The sequence below is a fragment of the Myotis myotis genome, unplaced genomic scaffold (genome assembly GCF_014108235.1).
Source record: "Myotis myotis isolate mMyoMyo1 unplaced genomic scaffold, mMyoMyo1.p scaffold_m19_p_17, whole genome shotgun sequence".
In the NCBI taxonomy this organism is placed as follows: domain Eukaryota; kingdom Metazoa; phylum Chordata; class Mammalia; order Chiroptera; family Vespertilionidae; genus Myotis; species Myotis myotis.
The window spans coordinates 33496677-33521016 of record NW_023416321.1 but is presented as its reverse complement, the minus strand read 5'-3'; the positions used below and the strand labels follow the sequence as shown (position 1 = coordinate 33521016).

General features: G+C 36.9%; 1 protein-coding gene across 3 annotated transcripts in view; it reads right to left on the bottom strand.

Moving 5' to 3' along the window:
• Nucleotides 1-2613: 2613 nt before the first annotated feature.
• CPD (carboxypeptidase D) overlaps nt 2614-24340 on the bottom strand; it is a 53989-nt gene continuing 32262 nt past the window's right edge. The window contains exons 9-22 of one of the 3 annotated variants that reach the window (XM_036340887.1): nt 23546-23690; nt 22924-23066; nt 21443-21612; nt 19640-19963; nt 16653-16848; nt 14366-14501; nt 12842-12973; nt 11957-12052; nt 11787-11851; nt 9835-9966; nt 9117-9302; nt 8724-8823; nt 6487-6702; nt 2614-5559 (exon numbers count right to left, since the gene is read on the bottom strand). In XM_036340887.1, coding sequence (XP_036196780.1) covers nt 5534-5559; nt 6487-6702; nt 8724-8823; nt 9117-9302; nt 9835-9966; nt 11787-11851; nt 11957-12052; nt 12842-12973; nt 14366-14501; nt 16653-16848; nt 19640-19963; nt 21443-21612; nt 22924-23066; nt 23546-23690 — 2067 coding nt within the window. In that variant the 3' untranslated portion in view covers nt 2614-5533. Of the gene's footprint in view, nt 6703-8723; nt 8824-9116; nt 9303-9834; nt 9967-11786; nt 11852-11956; nt 12053-12841; nt 12974-14365; nt 14502-16652; nt 16849-19639; nt 19964-21442; nt 21613-22923; nt 23067-23545; nt 23691-24340 lie in introns of all 3 variants that reach the window. The other 2 variants (XM_036340889.1, XM_036340890.1) reach the window with 2 other exon arrangements.

The following is a 24340-nucleotide window of genomic DNA, read 5'->3' as shown; positions in this document are numbered from 1 at the left end:
ACTTTCTTGTATTCATCACCATTATTTTAAAGTTTCTGACTGAGATGAAAAAATCTGTAACTCCCAGGGGACTATTCCTATTTTTTTCTTGATCTTTCATTATTTGATACTGTCTTTTGACAATAAAAGTAACTTCTGATTGGGTGCTGCATATTGTAGGTTAGAATGTGTACCAATCATTTGAGGCTTCAGATGACATCTTTTTCCTCCAGACAGTTTACTGCTACTTCTTGCAGAAGGTAGGGGCACATCAGCTCACAGGAAGGGGTGGGACCAAGATCAAGTGGAATTGTATCTTTGTACCAATTGCTTTGTTTCTGATGAGCCCTTACTTCTAATGTACAGCCACTTACGTGTCTTAACTGAGAGTCTGTTGACCAGTGGCCTCTTCTGTGGTAGGTGCTGAACTTGTATTTTCCCTGACCCACTGATACTGCCTACAGCTTCTGCTCATGCTGCTTCTTGCCTAGCCTCTCTGCTGCTAGATGTCTCTCTTAGTCACCACCTAACAATCAGCAAATGCCTCCAGGTGAAAACTTTTGTTTTATTCACCTCCAAACTCCCTTTGCATCTAGACCCCATCAGTCCTGTTACCTTAATAGCTCTCCAATCCTTCAGACAGCTTAAAAAAAAAATGTTGCCCACTTGGCGTCTAGGCAGTCTTCTCACCCTCCTGTCTTCAAACTTCTCCCAGGCCAGCCTCTAACCTGGAACACCTTTCTACTCCAAGTCTTGCTTGCCTTGTTTACACAGTAATAGGAAATAGGATTCCATCTAACTCCAGCCAAAATGCCGAAGAAATAACATGCGTTCTTTTAACATTCTGATTAATGTAAGGTGGAAGTTATACTATTAAAGTTAAAATTGGGCTTTATATGCTGATTTGATTGTTTTTAAATTGTGGTTAGTAAATGACTGTATTTATCTGAGGTATGCAATAAATACCATGGGATCATTGGCATTTTAACTGCAAGTGAGAATAAGAGATGAAGATCTACACGATGGCATTTATTCATAACTGAGTAGTGTATTAGCACTGAGCATTCATGTTTGTTGAAAATAATCAGTGTCTAGAAATCTGGAAAACGGAACATAATCAGATTACTGTTCATGATACAAATCAAAAGGGTCTTGATTCAGTTATGAGAAAACTCCTGACAAAAATTCAGGAAAATGTTTCAAACATTGGGGGACAAAGAAACACCATCGCTGTTCAGACTTCTTGCAGCAGTTAAGACTGTTTTCACTGAATAAACATACATATAATCTGATTTTATTTATAAACAAACTAGAGGTCCAGTGCACAACATTCGTGCACTGGAGGAGAGAGGGTACCCTCAGCTCAGCCTGCGGCCTCTTGCAGTCCGGGAGCCCTCTGGGGATGTCCGACTGATGGCTTAGGCTCCCCCCACTGCCGCTGCACTCACCAGCCTCACGTGAGCCTGGCTTCTGGCTGAGCGGCGCTCCCGCTGTGGGAGCGCTTTGACCACCAGGGGGCAGCTCCTGCATCGAGCATCTGCCCCCTGGTGGTCAGTACACGTCATAGTGACTGGTCGTTCCGCTGTTCAGTCGATTTGCATATTAGCCTTTTATTATATAGGATATAAAGCATTTGGCACAAATTTTTAAACTTTACCGCCAAGCTATGGACAATCTATGGAATCACACAATGGAGAGTTTAATAGTTCGTTTTTCTTTTAGTATTCATGTCTAGGGATTTCTTCTAAACTAAGACGGACTACCTGTTACACGTATCTTTGTTCGTATATTTGATAGAATAACCTTTTCTCAAAGGGAGCAGCAACAGCAAATGATGCTGGTTACCACAGTCATTCAATTCTGCGTAAAATGTCATGTTGAGCCCTTTGCTAACATTATTTCACTTAGTTCTCATTACAATTCTTAACCAGTACAGAGATTGAGACTCAGAGATGGTTAAGGAACTTTTACAAAACAAAGTCTCAGGAGAGCAAGTAGCAGAACCACGAATCAATCATAGATTGGCTCAGCTCCAAAGTCCATGCTCAAATCGCTACACTCTCCTTCTTCTAGAGCAGGCTCCCTTTTTAGAGAACCACTCGCTACAGAAATAGAGCTTATTTCCTTTTCTATTTCTCTGGTCTGGACTATGATTGTCAGCAGAGCCCGTGTTTCTTCTATAACTTTGCATTCCCAATTCTTATTAGAGCAGCAGTATCAACATATTATTGCAAAATGAATTCATCGCCACTATGCAGAGAAAAGCCAGGCCAAATTATTTTAACGGAGCTCATCTGTAAAAAGGATCAAATTTTTAACAAACAAGTTTAAAATGCGTACATGAACTTTTTGATGGCCAGTTTTGTGGTGTTCATTGTGGAATGATTGAGCTGAGCTAAAAACAGAAGGGAGAAATGTGGCTACTATACGATGTAATTATTTCAGAAAGGTAGTTTTCTTCTGAGTCAATGTGAGATGGACACACTCTACAGGTAACTCCCCTGTATTTCTGGCCTGGCACTATTTCCCCCCTAGTATAGGTAGAAAAACTACATATAAACTTTCAAACTGAAACATTAACTCTTTCTGGTCTATTGCTTTTGAGAAGAGATTATGAGACAAAACACAAAGACAAACATCATAAAATAACTTTTATACAGGATTAGATCTGTTTACATATAAAAAACAGAAAGGACCGCATTACAGTTAGATTTCACATAAATTACACAAATCGACTTTTTAAAACTACCATTCAACTTTGTTTAAAGTCCCTTTTAAAATTTTTGAAGGCACAGTGCATGAAATAAACAAAGACTGAAGCACTTGAGAGGGACGAGTGTTAGGCACCTCATATAAATAGCTATAGATTTTTCTGGAGCTGGGGAATGTCACTGAAAGAAATGGAGAGGTGAAAAACTGATTTTTAATCTAAACATAAAAAAATACCATGTCATACCGCCATAAAATTTGCAGCATGGCCAGCATAGAATGCAGTTAGTATATTTACGTTATGCCATTTATAAAAATAATCATACTTATTACATAATTTATGTCCAATGGACTCAAAATGGTAGCCTGCTTTCAAATGTCATAATATATTCTGTCAAATAAAAAATCAAACTAGGACGATATTCTGAAAGTCAAGTGGAGTCGTAATTATTGCTAAAACACAGAAGAAATGGGCGTTGGGGGCTATTTCTTCATAAATTATAAATCTAAGTTCAGTTGACATTAGTCAAGGACCCTAAACCCCGCCCCCCCAAGAATCTGCTTTAACTGAAACAAATCAGAAACCCAGAGAGTTATCAAAAAGTTGCTAGATAGAAAATCATTGAACATCAAACACAGTGGAACATTTTTATAACAACAATAAAATTGCTTCTGTTAAAAACAATTCCACCGGAGAACCATAACATAGGGCACTAGGTATAGCATTCACAGCCAAGAAGCTTTTAATATAGCAGGGACAAAACCTGGGACAAGTGTGTTTCTGACAATAAGAAGATAAAACTACTGCTAAGAATAAATGAAAATGGAAAAATAGCTCACGGCTACTGAGTAACCTGGTGTTAGCTTAGAAACAAAGTAAGCTCAGGCATAAGCACTACCTTTTATTTATTTGTGAACTCATAATTAGTTTTAAGGTCAATATTCATTAATTTGGCAAATCCCAGTCAGGTGCGTTACCAAAGGTAAACCAGTCAGTCACACTGGGCCAACTATACACCAGGTTTCCTGTCTGAAGGATGACAAAGCCGCAAAGCAAACTCCCTCCATTGAGAATTGCAAGCATTCCTCAACCGGATGGGATCCCAATCACTATCCAAATGTTCACCAAAACACATCAAAACCAAAGGTCTTTCCTCCTGAAATTAACTTAAGTTCATCTTAATGAACTGCATAATCAATACATTTACACAGGCAGACACTTTGAACATTACCTACTTAATCACTTTGTTTTTATTAAGGAGTTGGGAGGGAAAAAGGTTTACAAACTGATCATCAGGGGAAAAAGCCTTGTGAGTAAAGAAAGGCACAACTCAGACTCGGTCAAATACCATAATACTTACTCGCCTCCACGACTCCAAGGAAACAGGAAGTCTAGGAGAAACACTGAAAAACGCATTCCCTAGCCCATATGGCTTCAATGCCTTATGCAATTAATGTGGTCTAATATCAGATTAGATCCACAAATAAAAGACAAAGCAGGGCAGAGAACAGTCTTAGTAGTCATGGTCCCGTACATTCATGTTAATAGGTCATGGAGGCTGAGAGGCCTTGCTTTCCAGAATAATGCATTATTTAGAAGTTCATTCAAGATTAAAGATTCAGAGCAGAATTTGGCTTTCTTTTCAGGGAAAAAATATGAAAATAAATACTTGTATGTTAATTTCTAAAAAAAAATTTTACACGTTTAAAAGGCATGGACTCCAGCCATTGTAATGTACAGTTAAAGACATGTTTAATTCAGGAGAGAAATGTATTTAAAAGGTATCCTTGAATAAAGACCTAATTAAGTAAAGGCTATCACGACGACTATAATTTCTTCCTGAAATGTCTCAAGCAGAGCCGGCCACTCATAGGCCCTTTGTTGGCATTCTGAGTTTTAAAAATTCTTAAAAATCAAGCTGAAAAGAGCAATACCACCACATCATCCTCTTAAGGAAAATGTAAAGTTATTATGAGAAGATATTAAATCATATACACTTCATTAAATATTAATATCCCACAAACACTGTTCTATGTATGTGGCAAGGGCTCACAATTTAGAGTTGTTAAAAATAGGATTAATACCAGAATGGCTTAACCTGGAACAACCCAAATTTATCACAGATACTCATTAATAAGTGTCATGACTTCATTATTCTTGAACCAAATCTTTTGTTTTTTATAAAGCCATTTTGGGTGCATTCCTCACAAAACCTTTTTTTTTTCCCTCACAAAACTTTGTTGAATTACTTAGGGGGTGATAAACCACTCCACATGAAGGCTTTGAGATGACTGATACATTAATGGATATGGAACACAATTTAAAAAGATGAGAGCAAGTTTTTTGATCCCCTGATTTGGTACAAATTCAGCAGTAACATGGCCATTAAAACATTCAAACCATTAGATCATTGGTAAGATTCACACTTAAAAAAAGCATCATTTCTACTGAACAGCATGATATTAAAGACACAATAAAATGCAACTCTTTCAGGTCTTTGCAATAACCCAACTGCAGTGAAGATGATACTTTTTCACCACAGTGTTACATCACACAGCAGTTCATAGCTTTTGTTTTTTTAATGGAGAGAGCCATATTTAAATGCTTTCAACTGAACTTTTAACAAAATTGGTTAATATAAAAAGACTGTCAAATGAAGCATTAGGACAAAGAATCCAATCACTTGCAGAGGTCTATGTGAATTAGACTGGCCAAGCTATTTCAGTAACAGTATTATAGGGCGTAGGTTTGGGCTGGAGCAAGTGTAGATATTTTGTATTCAAATGTAGGTTAAGAATGTGCCAAGTAGGTTTCTTCCACACTTCCAGACATTTTCAGTAGAATTCAGATCTTGTAGATTGCTGGGTAATCTGAAAACCGTAAATGTACAACATAGAAAAAGGTTCAAATTTAGGGAATCTTAACGAATTAGGCATTCCTAGAATAACTAGTATTTCACAGATAAAAGCAGCAGCACCTATGGGTTTTTACCAAGTTAACAGATAGGCAACATGAGTTTTAGCTTTTGCTAGATCTCCCTCTTAGCTCCATTCAAACGGACATTTAGATCTTTTACAACAAAGTCAGCAAGTTCTCCCTTAAAATGGGTATCTTTAAAACTTTGCTAAACCTTACATGAGAGGTAGTGAAATCCTGCCAAGAGCACAGGCCACTAATTCTGATCTAGCCTTGGAACAGGTAGAAAGCAAATGCGGAAGTCCGTTTATTCCTTTCCTAATGTTAACATATTTAAAAATCAACTCAGCCTCCACTAAACCTGAATAAGAGTAACTCCAGCTATTTAATAACTAGAGAAAAGTACTCCTCAGTAGGTTGAGAAAACCTTGAGTTTTAAAGCTTTATGTCAGATTCTGACTGCTGTCCCTGCCTTAATATTTCTGGATTCTTTTGGCCATTTAAAAAATAAAGGAAAAAAGCTAAAGCCACTAGGAAACACCTGATGTGCAAAAACAACATCCACTAGTTGGCTTTATGCAGTTATCACATAAGCTCCAAACAGCTCATCTTAAATTAAAAAGAATAATAAAGTGGCTGTCCCATGTCTGCTGCATAAATAGAAAGCAGATTTTTTTTTTTAAGAAAAGGTAAGAGTACTTTAAGGAAGTTCAAAACTGCCAGCCAAATTCACAGAGAATACAACTTTAGCAAGTTAACTTCCCAAAGCTCTTTGAAGAAGCAAGATAGTCTCTCTTCTTAATGCAGTCTCCCAAAAGGAACTGTGATTTTGCTTGGTTCTTAGTCTGGGAGATATGCAAGGTGTGTGTTTCAATGTTTACTAGAATATAATGTTTCCTCTTCAGTGTCCGTTTCATCCTGAAACTCATGGCTTAAGAGGGACTTCTTGGAGCCGGTTGACATCAAGCGAATTTCATCTTCATACTCATCGTGATGCTGCCTGAGCCGATGGAAGCCGTCCTTGTGTCTGTTAGACTTGATTGAGCAGATGCACCAAATAATGCAAGCTGTTAGGACCAATGCCGACATGGTGGCACCTGTCAAACAAAGCACCACATTAATGGTGTTCTACTTTAAAGATATAAATAAACTAGAGGCCCAGTGCAAGAATTCACGCACAGGTGGGGTCTGGCCAGCCTGGCCCCAATCGGGGCGGATCAGGGCTGGGCCTGTCAGGGCCTAATTAGAGCCGGCCGGCTGGTGGCAGGCCCTGCTTCCAATTGGGGTTCGGAGGCCAAGTGAGGGTGGGGCCAGCCATGGGGAGGGGCTGTGGGCAGGCCCACTCTGCCCCTGATCAGGGTGAGGGGGCGGATCTGGGGTGGGGCCAAGTGGGGGAAGGGGCTGCAGGCCAATCAGGGTGGTGGGAGACCATCAGGGGCAGGGCTAGCCACGGGGAGGGGCTGCAGGAGGTTGGCCAGCTGGACCCACTCCCTATGGGGGATGGTGATCAGGGGCAGGGCTGGCCAGGGGGGAGGGGCGAGGGATGCATTTGGCTGGCCGGCCCCACCCTTGATCTGGGTGGGAGAGTCCGGTCAGGGGCGGGCCGGCGGTGGGGGGGGGAGGGACTGCAGGAGGTTGGCCTGCTGGCCCCACTCCCTGATCAGGCTGCTTTGCTGGCCACAGTGGGCGTCATAGAGACCAGTTGTTTTGGTGTTATGGTCACTGGCTTTTTATATATATAGATAGCTACTTATGATGATACTTTTAATAATATTCCATTCATATATTTTATTTTTATTTCATGTACTTAAAAACCTTTTAATATTACACCAAGTAGTTTATCTATAGTATGCAAAATAAGAAAAACACAGATAGCAAAAATCCTAAAAACGCAAAGTCCACATCTCCAATTTCCATTATCTCAAGGTCATTTTAACAACTGTAGTGCGTATTTTTCCAGGTTTTTCTTCATGCATGTGTATGTATATACATTTTCCTTTCACCACAATGAAATCAAACTGCCCACTATTCTGCAACTTATCAAAGGCTTCTTTTCCTTTCCAGTAAATTTTCATTTCATTAAAACCCCTCATTTATTTAAAAGATTTGTACATAAGGTTATCAGAATAAGAGTCTTAATGACAGGAAATAATCGTAAAATCATAATTTAAATTAAGTTCATAACAGCAAATGAGTGGTAGAGCCAGATTTAAATCGTGGCTGAATCGTCATTCCTGTGTTTCTAACCACTAAGTGATCCATGCTTTATCTGGTTCAAGCTGAGATGTCTCTACTTTAAGCACTCCACAACAGGCCCTATGATCTGATCATGTTTCCAATACACCACTCTCCCTCAACTAGGGATCTTTCCCCCATACACCCTGTAATAAAACTTGGTTAGCACTAGCTGGTTTTGAGGGAAGCCTATGCCAGCAGCAGGGGGAAGGAAGGTCTACTCTTGCATGAATTTCATGCATTGGGCTTCTAGTAGACAAATAAGTGACTAACTATATATAATATAAAAGCCTAAGCGAACGAACTACAGGTCAACTGGTTGCTATGATGCGCACTGACCACCAGGGGACAAACACTCAGTGCACAGGTTTGGGCACCCTCCTGTCTGGATTGGGCCTGCAGGGATAGGGGATCGGGCCTGCAGGGATCGGGCTCCCTCCTGTCTGGATCAGGCCTGCGGGTATTAGGCCAAAACTGGCTATCCGACATCCCCCAAGGGGTCCCAGATTGTGAGAGGGTGCAGGCCAGGCCAAGGGTACCCACTGGTGCACGAATCCGTGTACCAGACCTCTAGTATAATATAATGTCAGATAGTGATAAGTGCTATAATAGAAGCACGTGGGTTGGAGATAGTGGCAGGGGAACTATTTTAGCCAGGGTGATCAGGGAAGGCCTCTGTGGAAATGACATTTGAGTACAGACCTGACAATGTGAGGAAGCAAGCCATGAAAAAACATGGGAGAACCGTGTTCCAGAAAATTCATGTTAGAAAAGGAGATATTAGAAGAAAAGTGATTAGCTTCAGGTGATTATAGAGGTGATCAATTCTCAAAATGTCAGGACTGTTGTTAACTTCAACTGCCAAAAATTTACATTTCTTTACCTGATACAGTTACCACAAGCTCCCTTGGCAAACCAAATATCCGGTTATCTGTGTCGAAGACTATGACCACAGAACTAGCTGCATCATGATGGACAAAGACCTGGAAAGATAAGGTACAAGAATTAGGAAAAGGTTTACGTCAGGTATATTGTATCCCTAGGGAAATTACAGCAAACCAACGAAATGATTCATTGTCATCTAAAGTATGCAAATGCTATAAAAATTTCCCCTTTGTTGCTAAAAGATAGAAAGATAGCAAGACATCAGAATCAAGAGTTGGTCACACTTTTATTTCTTTATTCCTCACATGCTTCTAGAAAGAGTTTCAAAATAAAATAGAAGTACTATTAAGAATAAGAATTTACATGATACTACTCAATCTGAGTCTCTTACCTGCGAATGTTGTTGCTGATACCCTTCTGCGATGGCGTTGATGTTATGGACACCTGGGGCTAACAGGACATGGAAGTAGCCGCCCTCTTTTGTGTGTACCTTTATTCCTTCATTGAGTACAATGACTGCATTAGAGACTGGTTTTCCAGTCTTGTCTTTAACAAATCCATGAACTCCCTTGTGAACCTGAAAGATATTTAAAATATAAATTTATGTTTCCATCATGCCAGATTGTCTAGAGGCAATAGTTTGAGGCATGACAAAAACAACAACAAAACAAGAAAATCCTTCATAAGACTGGTTTATTTGTCCTTCCCCACTGACCCTGACCTTGTTTGCTACTCATTCACTGCTTCAGAGGCAAAGAGATAGATAAAGGAAAAGGGAACGTTAGTAGAGTCAAAGCTGAAAGTGTTAGAACACAGATCTTCTGATGACTTTAATGATTTACTTTCCGCCACAGTACACTGTCTGTGTGATGTTCAAATGAACGGAACTGCAACATCTCACAGGGTTAAGTTACTTAAATCACAGCAGATTCCAAATATGTGAACTCATCTACTTATTCCGGCAATGTAAATTGAACCACATTCTCCTTTCTATATACATTTAAAATAAATAATATAAACTCTGGTAAAGATTAAGAAAATGTTTTGACAAAGCTTTTCATTGAACATATTCTTGGGAGTTTGCTTCTAGTTAAAAGAGGAAGACTCACCTCCACCAACATGCTAAGAAGAGATTTTTTATTTTCTGCCCACAAGGAAGGGAGCTGTGCTGCGCTAGGAAAGTAGCAGCAGCTTGTGTACACTGTGATTTCCGGGCAGTGGCCATAGGTGACACTATAATCCTGGAATATAAAATTCAAAAGTAAATGTAAGCAAAGTAATAAGTAAAAGTAAGAATGAAGCCTTGTAATGCAACAAATAGAATAAATGGAATAAAAGAAAACCCAGGTGATGTAAACAAAGAATCTGTAAAGTATTTTATAGCAAATATAAATAAATCACTCAGTATCATAATCAGTCACAAACATGGCTGCTGCTAAGAAGGCCACTGAGACCAGGGACTATGTCTAATTCATTTTTGTGTCTCCAGTGCTTCCCAGTTTCTGGCAAGAGGTGAATCATGGTTTGTGGAATAAATGAATGAATAAGTACATGCAATAGGCTAGCTTCCCTCTGAACCCTAGAACTTCACTGCTGTTCTTAGACTCTAGAGGTAGAAGCACTAACACTTGTCCTCTGATACTTTCAACCTGCAGCCTCAAGCCACTACTTACAATAAAGCAATTAATCTGCTGTGTGCACACGTTCCAAAACCTAACTTACCACCTTTCCCCCAAACCTGTTCCTTTTTGTAATTCATTTAATGGTATTAACTCATTTTCTCACAAAGACATGAAATCTCGTCTTTGACTTCAATGTCTTGCTATCATCCATAATTTGCTAAATCCTGTCACTTCTACCCCAACAATATACTTAATCCTGTGACTCCAGCCCCACTGTCACTGCCCCAATCTAGGCTTTTATTCTTACTTGTCTAAAGCTATTCTAAACCAGTCTCCCTGTACCACAATCTCTCTTCTTCCAAACTACCCCAATCCACTGCTAAGAAATTAATTTTCCCATAGAACAGTTTAGATCATGTCATTATATATCTGCTTAAAACATTCAGTGGCTTCCCATTCCTTAGGAAAACAAAGCATTCAAATCCCCAAACTCTCTTTCCATTCTTGTCTTCCACTGCTCTCCATGGTACTCCACATTCTAACTAAACTAGACTGCTATTGACCTTTGCCCATCCTGCTTCCTCGTTCTGAAACGTCTTGCTGATTCACCATCTCTGCACCCAATGCCACATCCTCTGTGAAGAGAAGGCTACACCTCTGACTCGGTGTAACCCTTTCTGTCTTTAATTTCTCATGGCACATGGAGTGTTGCTCTCTTCTAGATCAAATTGATTAATTCTGTAACATAGTTATGAATTCTGTAACATATTTATGAAGTAAATTTTCTGGTTGCATATGTGAAAATAATGACTGAGCTAACAACTCCTGACTAATTTGAAGTGGATAAATTAAATTAGATGAATTAAATTAAATTAAATGAAGATGGAAGCAATTAAAATGCTCAAGTATCCATCAACAGATGAACTGATAAACAAATTGTGGTATGTACATACAACAGAACATTATTCAGCTATAAAAAGAATGGAGTACTAACACATACTATAAAATAAACATTATGTTAAGTGAAAAAAGCTAGACATGAAAGGACAAATATTATGTGATTCCACTTACATAAAATATCTAGACTAGGCACACACATAGAGATAGAAAGTAGATTAGAAGTTAACAGGGGCTGGGTGGAACAAGGAGCTGTTGTTTAGTGGGTGTGGAGTTTCTGTTTGGGGTAATGGAAAAGTTGTGGAAATAAACCGTTTGGACTGATGGTTGCACAACATTGTAAATGTAATTAATGTCACTACATTGTACAATTAAAAATTATAAAAATGGCAAAAAACACACACACAAATGCTGTCATAGATTAAATTGAAGGTTATCACGTCAAGAAACCCATGAAGCAGATGTCATTCATTTTGCTCATATCAGAACAGTCCATGGATAGTATTTATAATTCCATTCTCACTGTATTCTAGAAAGCATACCTTCATGCTGCCCAGGTGGCTGTGCCATTCTGCTCCACGCATTATTCCTCCTGGAATATTCTCATCTATAAAAGCATTAAGAGATGTAGGATCAACAAAACCATAAGGCAAGACTCCTTCCCTTGCCCAAAGCAGCAACGACAATAACAAGGGGTAGCAAAAATACCTACCTGACTTATTTGGGCAACTTGGCTGACCCAAGTGCATTGATGGATGATTATTTGCATAAAGCGATGCCAAATGCTTCAGAGTCTCTTTGTTTTCCACTACAAAGGAAAAATTCAGAAGTCAGTGGAGAAATCCAAAAGGGTTTTCTCCAAGTTCAACTTCATGGATACAAGTTGTCTTTCTCTCTTCCTTGCACTCCACTGAAGTTTATTGAGGAGTTATTAGAATTAATCATGTGGTTCTATTTAACCCAAAATAATCTGACTAAAAAGGCACACATCTTCCTTACATCGAAAGGTATTAATGGTTAGTTTAGTAAACAGGCTATACTACCAAAATAATGGCATGTTTGGTATGCTTTACTACATTTTTGGGCAACTGTGGCCTAATAATACTATTTTCTTGTAAGCTGCATTGAAAATGACACAAACTATCTCCATATACAATGGTCCTAAAGAAGCCATTGTTTAACATACCATAAGGTATAACTAGTCAATCAAGTTTAAAGCAGGGAAGGATAATTCTGTATTATTAATATTTGGTTACATATGAGTTTCTTGAGGCAGGCATTGTGTTTTACTCACTTTTATATTCCCAATGTTACAGACATAATAACTGCTCAATACATGCTTGTGGACTACAGGACTACATTGAACAGATGTGACAAGATGGCTACACTCAACAAAGCTAGGCCATCATTAGATCTGACCTCTTTCTTACAAGGAACTGTTTGAACTGTTGATATATATACAATCATATCAGGCTGGTTATTTGCTCAGGGAGTGTGCTCAAACGCTCACCATTTTAAAAAAAAGTTAGAAGGGACATTACTTAGAATTTCCTATTGAAGTTCAAACACTATATATATAAAGTGACATTCTACATACCTGTTTGTACTGGCTTATCATATGGGTATGTGACCAGCACTGAACCACCATCTAAGGCTACAGAAAGACTAAAGTCCTGTTTTTGAATCAAATTTTCAATGATGGCTTTAGTCTCAGGCTGGGAAGCATTACCTAAAAAAGTAAAAGGTAAAATATCAAATAAGTTTTAAAAGTTTAGTATGAGTAATTAAGAAAGTATTCCCTACTTGAACTCAATCAGAAGGCTAACATAAAATCTGTAGTAAATACTTTTTTACTCCATAAGCCACTATTTCAAGCAAGAAGGATACATTATAAAAGGTAGGTTATTTTGAGTTTATGTATTGCAAGATAATTGTGCAAAGATTAATGACTCTAAGCAAGTTTAAGAAAATTCTTACTGAAAACAAAAAGGGAAGAATATATATCTTTCTTTAAAAAATAATGTAGGAAGGCCCTGGGAGGTGGCTCAGTGGGTGGGAGCGTTGTCCTGTGCACCAAAAGCTGGTAGGTTTGACTCCTAGTTGGGGTGCATACAGGAGGCAATCAACCGATGTTTCTCTCACATCAACGTGCGCTCTCTTTCTCTTTCTTCTTTCCTCTCTCTAAAATCAATAAAAGCATATCCTTGGATGAGGATTAAAAGTAAATATATAAATAAATAAGTAAATAAATAATCTAGGGAATATATAACCTATCTTTGAAGGAAAATAAGATTTTCACGCTGAGACCGGTTTGGCTCAGTGGATAGAGCGTTGGCCTGCGGACTGAAAGGTCCCAGGTTCGATTCCGGTCAAGGGCATGTACCTGGGTTGCGGGCACATCCCCAGTGGGGGATGTGCAGGAGGCGGCTGATCGATGTTTCTCTCTCATCGATGTTTCTGACTCTCTATCTCTCTCCCTTCCTCTCTGTAAAAAGAAATCAATAAAATATATTTAAAAAAAAAAAAAGATTTTCAGAAAGCAGGGTGTTTTTGCAGCATTGTTTACACAGTCAAAGAATTAAAACGAAACTAAATGTTTAACGTTTGGTTGAATGAAATAGAGTATTGCCACACATCAATACCATATTAAGATGCCTTAGTAAGAATGTTAGAGATGTGTAAGTACTGAAATGGAAAGATGTCAGTGATGTATTCAATACAAACTATTGCAGAACAATAAGTATAATAGATGACCCTACCTCAATAAGAAAGAAACAGGCCCCTCCAAACCAACATACACATATCACATGCACGTGTATGTGTGTGTATCTGTGCACACACATATGTGGGAGGGCAGAGAGAGATAATTAACACCTCTGTATGAATAGTGATGGAACCCCCCAATATTATTGATTGCATTTCTAAGAAAAAACTTGAATTACTTTTGCAAATTATAAAGGAGGAAAATTTGAAAATGTTTGCAGATGTATTTATACCTTATATCTACCACCTAGAAAAAAGTACTCAGATGCTCATATGCAAAATAGGATCAACTGATCTCCTAGCAAAGAGAAAAAGAATTATCTGCAAAGTACTTTAATAGCCTAAAAATTAGTCTTACTTGTAAAGTCTGTATCCAGGTCTTTGTCACGAGCATTTGTTTGTCCTATCTTTGAAGTACAGTCTTTCTCTTGTGCTCTCTCTCGCCCATCTGGATTTAGAGAAGGGACAATCACAATTCTAGTCCTGTCTATCAACTAAAACAGAAACAGAAGTCAATGAATTTATTAGCTATATGTGGAATCAAAAGGTACCTACCAACATGCCTCAAGTGGAAAATCTTTATTGTTTGGTTTAAACACAGATTTAAATGGCAGAACTAAAAAATAAAAATAATCTCTTGCTTCAAGTACATTAAAAACAACAACAAAAACCTACCATAGAACTAATGTTCACAGAGACATCCTGATGATTTACAACAAGGACCAGAGATCACTGTCTGCAGGCTAAATCCAGCCTGTTATTTGCTATTATAAAGTTTTATTGGTACATAGTCATGCCCAGGCTATAACACTTTTTGTGCTGCAATTGTCAAGCTGAGTAATTGTAACAGAACATTTGTCCCACAAAGCCTGAAATATATACCATGTGGCCCTTTGTAGAAAAAGTTTGATAACTGCTGGCTTAAATCAATAATACTGGTAAGGCTGTATTTTCCAGATTAAAAACTGATATGTATAATCTGAAAAATGGTAATGTACGTCTGGAAACAATGAGACAAAAGAGTTGAAACAGTATGTCAAAAAAAAAAAAAAAAAAGGTAGTAGGTTATTTGTCTTACCCACAATAATTTCTTCTCCAGGTAATTTACAGGCATCGATAGCTACATATGTGGCATGAACTAATTTCTGATATACTTCATCCCATATATTTCTAATAGTAAATTCCTGATTTATTTATTCTGTTAAAATAGTCTATAGGTTGAAAATATTTGAGACCCTTTAATTAATTGGTTCTTAAGTCTCTCCTCTGGGGAGATATTTTTCTAAAGTACACATATTTTAGCTTCACCACAGGTCTCTGGCTATGTGTATACTTTCTTGAACTTGCCAGATAATTCTGACCTGTAGCTCAAGACAAATGACAATCTAAAGGGATCTAGAGTTCAAGCCCAATAAGACCAGTGAGGAAAATTCTCATAAACCAGGTGTTTTGAAATTCCTGGTAGGTATCCTACCTAGGGCTATATACATATAGTCTCTTATAATCATAAGATCAGTAGATAGCAACTCTGCCCAAATATTAGACTGTTAGTAGCTTTTCAAGGCATATTGATGCCTCTGGGGGGTAGGGCCCAGTCACTGCTTATTTTTAAAAACGTTTCTAATGTGTAGCCAGGGTTGAGAATCACTGTCTTACGTATTCTTCCATTTTAAAAAGAACAAAAAATGTTTTGAAATACTCCTTGCAACTCATATGAAAAAGTCAATGGAATTTACTTTGCCTAAGATTGTAAAATACTTTTTGATCAAGTCTGATATAAATCAATCTCACCTAATCCCAGTTTCTTTCTGATCCTAATCATGACATCAATTCTTTCCAAAATCTTTTAGGGGAGGCAGTTTGGTATAACAAAACAACACAATCCATTTTACCACTTACTAGCTGTCTGTTTTCATATGTGTAAAAAGGAGGTAACATCATTAAAGGGTTGGTGATTAAATTATGGTGGATGTAAAGTATTTGGTAAAGAATCTGGCAGACAGCAGGTATTAAACAAATATTAGTTCCTTTCTCCTTTCCTAAATTCTATACAGAGTGCGCCAATTAGTGAGTGTTCTAGTAGGATGCACACCCTTTCCTTCAATTCTCTCAGACAACACAGAACGAGCTTGCTTAATCATATGTGACCAAGCCTATGAGTCAAAGTTCTTTTTTGTAGTCATGGATGGTTAAAGTGGATAATGCCATATTGCTTTTTCTGAACTCTCTAGTCCCCCAAGATGTCCAATAATTTTGCATTTATTACATAAAAAGAAAAAGGAAAACTATTCTTTCACCTCACTTTTCACTGTCCTAGTTATAAGTAACTAGGAATGAAATTTAGAATATACAAAACTGTAAGTAAAGATTGGAACAATAACTTGACTATTAAATAAAGGAGTAGAGGACTGAATGAAAATCTATGACTCTTAATTGTAGCCAAAGAAATATAATAGAAAGGCATATTAACAATGAGTATATACAAAGATGGTCCATTTTTAAAGAGTAAAGTTTATAATGCACACTACAAGTGCCTCTGTGTAAAATCTAACAAGAAATTAAAATTTCAAAATGATGCCTCGATATCAAAGTTTACCACTGAGCTTTTTCTTTTTAAAACATGTCAAAACAGGCTATTCTCTTACTTGGGTAATAGCAGGGTTCCTTTTGTAGTTTAGGCAAAGAAATTCTGCCAGAGCCAAAAGCAGTTCAGTTCCAACTGGAGCATTTCCATGGATACCAGCAACAAAACGAATCTTTGGTTCTTCAGGCTCAGATACATTGGGCTTATTGGATATTTCAAGGGACCAAATTTGACGATATTCAGCACTCTGTCCCAAACTTTCAAAAACCACGAAACAAAAATTCATCAAGTAAGCAAACATTATATAATATTAATGTTAACATAAAAAATTTTAAAACAAAAAATGAAAACTAAACAAGTTTTTTAAAAATAAGTCATTGTGCCAGAAGACTTTAAGAAAATTAGTTTTATTTCACTTAACATAATTCTCCCCAGGGCCCTCCAGCTGTCTCAGAGGCTAAGCCAGTCAGAGAAAGACAAATATCACATGATCTCACTCATATGTGGAATCTAATGAACAAAATAAACTGATGAACAAAATAGATCCAGAGACACAGAAGCGTGGAACAGACTGTTGAGTTTCAGAGGGAAGGTGGGGGTGGGTGGGTGGGAAGAGATCAACTAAAGAACTTGTATGCATATATTCATAACCCGTGGCCACAGACAATAGGGTGGTGAAGGCCTGGGGTGGGCTAGATGGGTCAATGAGGGAAAAAAGGGAACATATGTAATACTTTCAACAATAAAGATTTTTTTAAATTTAGTTTTTTTGACCAAAGATTATGAATTAGATTGGCATTCCTCCAAATCCAGTCATTCTCGTATCATTTTCATAAAACCTGTTCTATCCTCTACAACAGTGATGGCGAACCTTTTGAGCTCGGCGTGTCAGCATTTTGAAAAACCCTTACTTAACTCTGGTGCCGTGTCACATATAGAAATTTTTTGATATTTGCAACCATAGTAAAACAAAGACTTATATTTTTTATATTTATTTTATATACTTAAATGCCATTTAATAAAGAAAAATCAACCAAAAAAAATGAGTTCGCGTGTCACCGCGTGTCATAGGTTCGCCAACACTGCTCTACAACCTACACTAATATTTAGTTAGCATATGTCTTTCCAACTGACTCACTTAGAAAAATATAAATATAGACAAATGTAGAGAATCTTTTAGAATCTGAATTAGTTTAGATATTTTATATTTTACTATAAATGTAATACCAGTATCACAGTAAAAATAATTTAAAATGCCCTGCTTGCCCAAGAGCTCTGATATTAAGGCCTACTTTCTTTGGTACAATGGGAGATTTAGTCAGATAGAAAAATATATTCACATTAAATTGAGAAGGATTAATAAATAGGAAAATTATTACTTTCTAACAATGCTATTCAATGGTACTTAGCACCGTTAGTGGACCACCTAACACTCTCTCGTGGCCCACTATTGGCAGGTGTTGCATATTTTGGGGGACATAATTAACTAAAAAGTTATCTTGAATTGGAAGGTTAAAAAAAACTTAAATGACTAAGTAAATGGAGAGCAAAGTAAGTTCCCATTTTTTTTATTTTAAAACAAGAAAGCCTATAATCTCTACATGGCTCTAAGATGACAATATTAAAACCTAAACTGGCCCTAGCCGGTTTTGCTCAGTGGATAGAGCGCCAGCCTGCGGACTCAAGGGTCCCAGGTTTGATTCCAGTCAAGGGTATGTACCTTGGTTGCGGGCACATCCCCAGTAGGGAGTGTGAAGGAGGCAGCTGATCGATGTTTCTCTCTCATTGATGTTTCTAACTATCCCTCTCCCTTCCTCTCTGTAAAAAAATCAATAAATTAAAACAAACAAACAAAAAAACCTAAACTGGGCAGTAATGTTTAAGAATCAGTTGAGGAAGAGAGATACTGGATATTGCCAAAGTAAATATCACTCTTTGCATCTATGAACCTATCAACCAGTATTTGAGCAACTAAATTTGCTGGTAAAATTAAACGGACCAATGAAGAAAAACAAAGTAAAGAAGTGAAAAGCTAGATAATATTCATTAAACATGTAGCAGAGAACTATAAGCTCAGGGCAACATGTAAAGTAAAGGCCCTCAACAGGCAAATAATGAAAAATCAAATCAAGGAAATAATTTTGGAGTAACTATAACAAGAGCTACAGAGGATTTATAATGAAACAGTGAAAGTGAGATAGAGAAACTCCAGAAAGTGAAGGTAAACGCTGTCTCAGCCATCAGTTTTACATAAGCCAGTGCTGCATATTTTCTCGAGACCATCAGTCAATCACGTATGTCCTTAAGTGGGAATAGCAACTGTTCAACTGTGAATAGATTGACTAGAGTAGCGATTTTCAATCTTTTCCATCACATGGCACACGCAAAAATATATTTTATTTTTTGCCAATCTGACCAAAAAAAAGGTATGATTTTGATTCATTCAAACCGAAAGGCTATTGTTGTGTTGGCTGTTACTTTTTTTTTTTTTTGACAATTTGAGGGAAAAGAGGTCAGTGCCCCTGAATAAACAGGTACTGCATGCTTTAAAAATTCTTGCAGTATACTGGTTGAAAATCATTGGACTAGAATACAGAAAATGACAGCAACCAGGCTTCCTTTTCTAATTTGAAAAAAGAATGATCCCTGACAGGTGAGCTCACAGTTCCAAATTTGCCCCTTTCCCCAGCAAAATAAAACACACTAAGTAATAAGTAGTCAGAACATGAATCTGCAGCTAAGAAGTGAAAAGGGGTTTGAAATCAGTCAAAGCAATCATTAGAAAGAGGGATTTCACATTTCCTGGAGGCACAAGACATACATTGCTAATCTAAGCAGTAGTTCTCCAATGTTCCTCATAAAAGTTTCCAAGATTCATTGTTAGAAAGCTCTCCAAGCAAATATGTTTCAAAATAAGTGAACTCTAACTCTCTGTACATTCAGCTCCCAAATAAATTATAGGAACCATTCAACATAGTCTATGCTGAATTTAACTTCTTAAAAAACAAAAAAAAGGAAAAGAAAGAAAAAGCAATAGGTGACACTTACTTGCTAAGATTTGTAATATGTGGATAGTTCATCACAAGTCCTCTTAGAAACTCTGATAAATCTTTGTATGAGTGGTATCGATAAAGAGCCAGATTTGAGGAGGAGCGTAAAATGAGGCCTTCCAAACCATTCTCAGCTGAAAGGTCTTTAATTAAAGTTTCAAACGCTTTGGTAGTTGGATCACTGGCATCATCAATGTTGGTTCTACCTCCCTTTCCTTTCTTTGATTCAATGTTTGAATCTGGTGAAGATCGAACAAGTGTGAAGTTGACTTGAACAGCACCTTCACTCTTCACGGTCACGTTCTTGGTAACTGGATTATACCTGTGGGAAAGGAGACAGAGCTGAGCCCCACTTCTGCAGCTGGAGCACACCAGCCCGGGGGGAACAGTGTGTGCACATGGCATGGGAACCCTTGAGATAAACGTGGTGCATCTTCCTGAAAGAGTCAAATTTTTAACTTTGTGATACATTTAATATTTATTTTAAACATTAAACAAAGAACAGAGATGGGTAGACTGTAAAATATAAGTGATATTTTAAGTTAAATATATGACTTCAAAAGCAAGTTTGTACTTGCAGTGGATACCCCCATGTCTCCTGGGATCTGAATTCACTTTTCTGTTATCAGGACATAGGGTTGGGAAAGTTTGAGAAGTACAAAATTAGGACATTATCTACCAAACACATCATCCTTGCCCCATTTTTCAGATACTTGCTGCTTTAGTTTTTCCAATACTATACCAAAAAGGAAGAAAAACAGAAAAAACCTCATTACTCATTAGTGGAAAGTTTAAACCATCAATTTGTGGGCCACTAGATATTTGAAAATCATTTTTTTTTTAAAAAAGGTAAAGGCTCTGGCCAGTTTTTCTCAGGGTTAGAGCATTGGCCAAGGACTAAAGGGTCGCAGGTTTGATTCCTGGTCAAGGGCACAAGGGCACGTACCTTGGTTGCAGGTTCCCCAACCCTGGTCGAGGCACATGTAGGAGGCAACCAATCAATGTGTCTCTCTCATAGATGTTTTTCTCTCTCTTCCTACTAGCTATCTCATTGAAGTAAGGGTTATCCTTACTTCAATGAGATAGCTAGTAAGGGGAGGGGAAAATATCCCTGGTAACATCTACATTTATAAAAACATTAAAAAAAATGACTAGAAGGTAAAAATTTTAAGTTTCAGATTAAATAGGTGTTTCTAGTTCTAAGCTATTTGTAAAGGAGGGGGAAATTAAAAAAAATTATTTTTTTAAAGAAAATACAAGTCATAAGTTCATTTTCTATTTTTAAGTAAATGTATCTTTATGGAAAGAAAACCTATAAAAAGATACAAATGGCCTTTTTAAGAGAATTTACAATAAGAGAGAAAATGTTACTGAAGCAATAAGGCATTAAATGTACAATAAAAAATGTTTGTCTATGAAAGAGTATTTATTGGAAATGATAGAAGTATGCAGCAGAACAGGAATATTTTTTTCCCAACTAACAGGTACTTCCCAGAATAGTTACTGATAGTGAAGGAGATCACTTACTATGGCTTTACACCTGGAAGGGGGAAGGTGATCTGAGAGGAGAGGTGATCTGATGCACTGTTCAAGGTGCATAATTTCACAAAATCCCTACATCTGATAGTTTGTATACTCACTTTGCAACCAGAGGAGAGTCAAATGTGTAACCAGCTCTAAACTTCCCAGCGTTAAACCCAAGGTTGCTTAACTCTTTAGGGCTTTCTGGCAATAACCTTCCAGACGGAATTATGTTTGTCTTATTCCCAGGCGCTCAATTTCAAAGTATTCAGTCACTCACCCTTGAGCAGATGCTGTGATTTTATAAGTCCCTGGAACCAAGAGACGCCAGTAATCTCCAGTTTTGTAAGTAGTCACTGGGTGATTGATTTCAGCAACACTAATGGTGGCATTTAATATACCTCTGCCATCTGTGGCATCTAGGACAAATCCTTTGACACCCTGATGAACCTGGATAAAGTACAAAGACACCAAGATCATTAACTATTATTATTATTATTTTGGGAGCTCATACTCAAAATAACAGATAGTTAATAATGTAAACATGGGAAACAAAAAGGAATTTGGGAGTTCAGAGTAAAGCTAAATGTAAACGCTTATTAAACAAAATATGTTAGAATAGCGTTTCTGAAAGGCTAATTTTTCATAGGTTAGGGTTTGTTTTTATCGCAAGGATTATAAAATACGCAGTTTAAACTTTTGCACATCTGACAATTTTAGAATATAAGACATCCTGCAAGAAAACTGACCTGGCTTCTTTAAAAGAAAAATGTTTTTTAAAAAAAATAGGACTAGTCTAAAGAGAGTAAAAGATGTAATAGCAAATGCAATACATGAAACATGACCTTGGCTCTAAAATATAGCTATAAAAAGATGTTTTGGGAACAAGAAGGGGAAATTCAGATAGCATTAGGTAATATTAGGGAGTTACTGTTAATTATCTTATATGAGATAATGGCATTTGGGGATGGCATATAGGAGAATATCCTTATTTTTAGAAGATGCATTCTGAAATACTTAGGTGTAAAATTAACAGCTGTAATTTACATTGAAATAGTTCAGCAAAAATGTGTGTGTATAATTTAAATAAAGCAAACACAGCAAAATGTTAAAAATTATTAAATCCAAGTGAAGGAATAAGTGTTTATTGTGTTTGTCGTATAACTTTTTTGTATATTGAAAATTTTTTAGAATAAAATGTTTTTAAAAATTAGTATGCAAACTCAGAGCCTTTATATCATTACACTCAGCAAAAAATAAAAATAAATAAATAAAGCAGAAAGTACTGGCACAAAGTATGTTAAATTATCCTAATAATTAATTAACTATTATTAACATATTTATTATAGTCTTTACCTATTGGCCACCAAGCATATCAAAACTAAAGGAAAATCATTTCACACTAAACCACTGACAAAAATAAAAAGAATAAAAGGATTTACCTCACAGCCCATCTTCCTATCACTTGACAAATGCTTACATGTGTACCCAATTAATGCTAGCCTTTTATAAAGACTGGGCAAAAAGCGATCACTAGTCATTAAGAGCAAAAATCACTACATTGTTTAGGCATTTTCAACTCTTTTCCATTCATACAAATCAAACTCATTTCCATCCATGAATTTGCTAGATAAATGTACTAAAACCTGAATAAGCCAAACTGGAATTCAAAAGGGTGTATTTTTAAAAATCACTGCATGAAAACCACATGTATCTTCTTGTTTTTGGGAGAAATTCCATACTTTGCTCCTGAGTACTCACCTGTTTCATAAATTGGATTAGAGATCTTCGATTCTGTTCCCAAAATTTTGGCAGATCCTTCTCAAAAGGGTATTTCACACAACCTAATTCAATAGTCACTTCAAAGCAATTTGTTTGTAAATAGTTCCAGTCCTGCATACCACCTAAAGGATAAAAAAATTAAAATCAGTCACTCCGAAGAAATTCTAACTAATTCAGATCCCAAAAGGTAAGCAACATTCCCAGTGAAAAACCAAATTCATCTTTTCTCAGCATTGGTTGAAAAGCAATTAATGTGTTCATTTGAGAGCTGTTTGATGCTTGTGGTACAGGTAAAACACTTGTACTTTCATGTTCACGAATTCAAGTGCAGCTTACCCTTGTCTTATTAGCATTTCTAAGGCTCTTTGTAATAGTCAGAGGCAAAAACATAACACTTTTATCAAGTTTTAGTGCATTATTTTTATTCAATGTGCACCAAATGTAAAAACACTTGAAAAGGTTATTTGAATTATTTTAAACTAAACAATATCTTTAAAATAATGAGTCTTTCTCAAAATTAAAAAATTAGTAACAAGAAGCATTATCCAGGGAAACAGAAAATCCATCAAATTATATGACCTTAATATAAACGAATGTTTACCTGGAACACTATACCAATTAGCTCCATTTGTTATTCCATGAGGAAAGTATTCATTAGGGTATATATTCTTGCAAGGTCTACCTTGAAACATCTGGGAATTTTCCTGAGGGGGGGAAACAGAATCTTTATTTGTATTTCTTTGTATCTGTATCAAAAAAATCACAGGTAGGATAAGGAAAAATAAAAGCAGTTATTTAATAGGGTGTATGTGGGGCTTAAAGATACATAAAGCCAAGGGAAGCAATGAGGCTTTTCAATGCATAGATGTCAATACCATTTAAATTTTTAAAACATATTTCATTATCTATTTTTAATCAAAATTAAATATGCGTTGTAAAAAAACTGGACTTTATTTCTCACTCACAACTATTTAAACCAACCCAACTACTCTTTTAAAAAAACTTAAAAAACCCCACACCTGTTCATATTCATACTTTCATTTCATGTTTTAAAGAATCTTAAAGTCCAGAAAAGATAATTCACATACAACATGCAGTAAGCAGCTTTCTCTGACTTTGAGGGGGACTGAGATGGCTCCTCTATGCTTTGACTGCACTCTGTGCAATTACCTTTTCCTGTTAAAACTGGTTACAACTATTGTCTTCTAAAGAAAAGATACTCCTCCTCAAAACAGCTGTCTTAAAAAAAAATATATATATATATATGTATATGTTTTTATTATTTTTAGAGGGATAGGAGGGAGGGAAGAGAAAGAACACGAAACATCGATGGGCTGCCTCTTGCACGCCCCCATACTGGGGATTGAGCCCACAACCCATTAAATTGTCTTGGTGC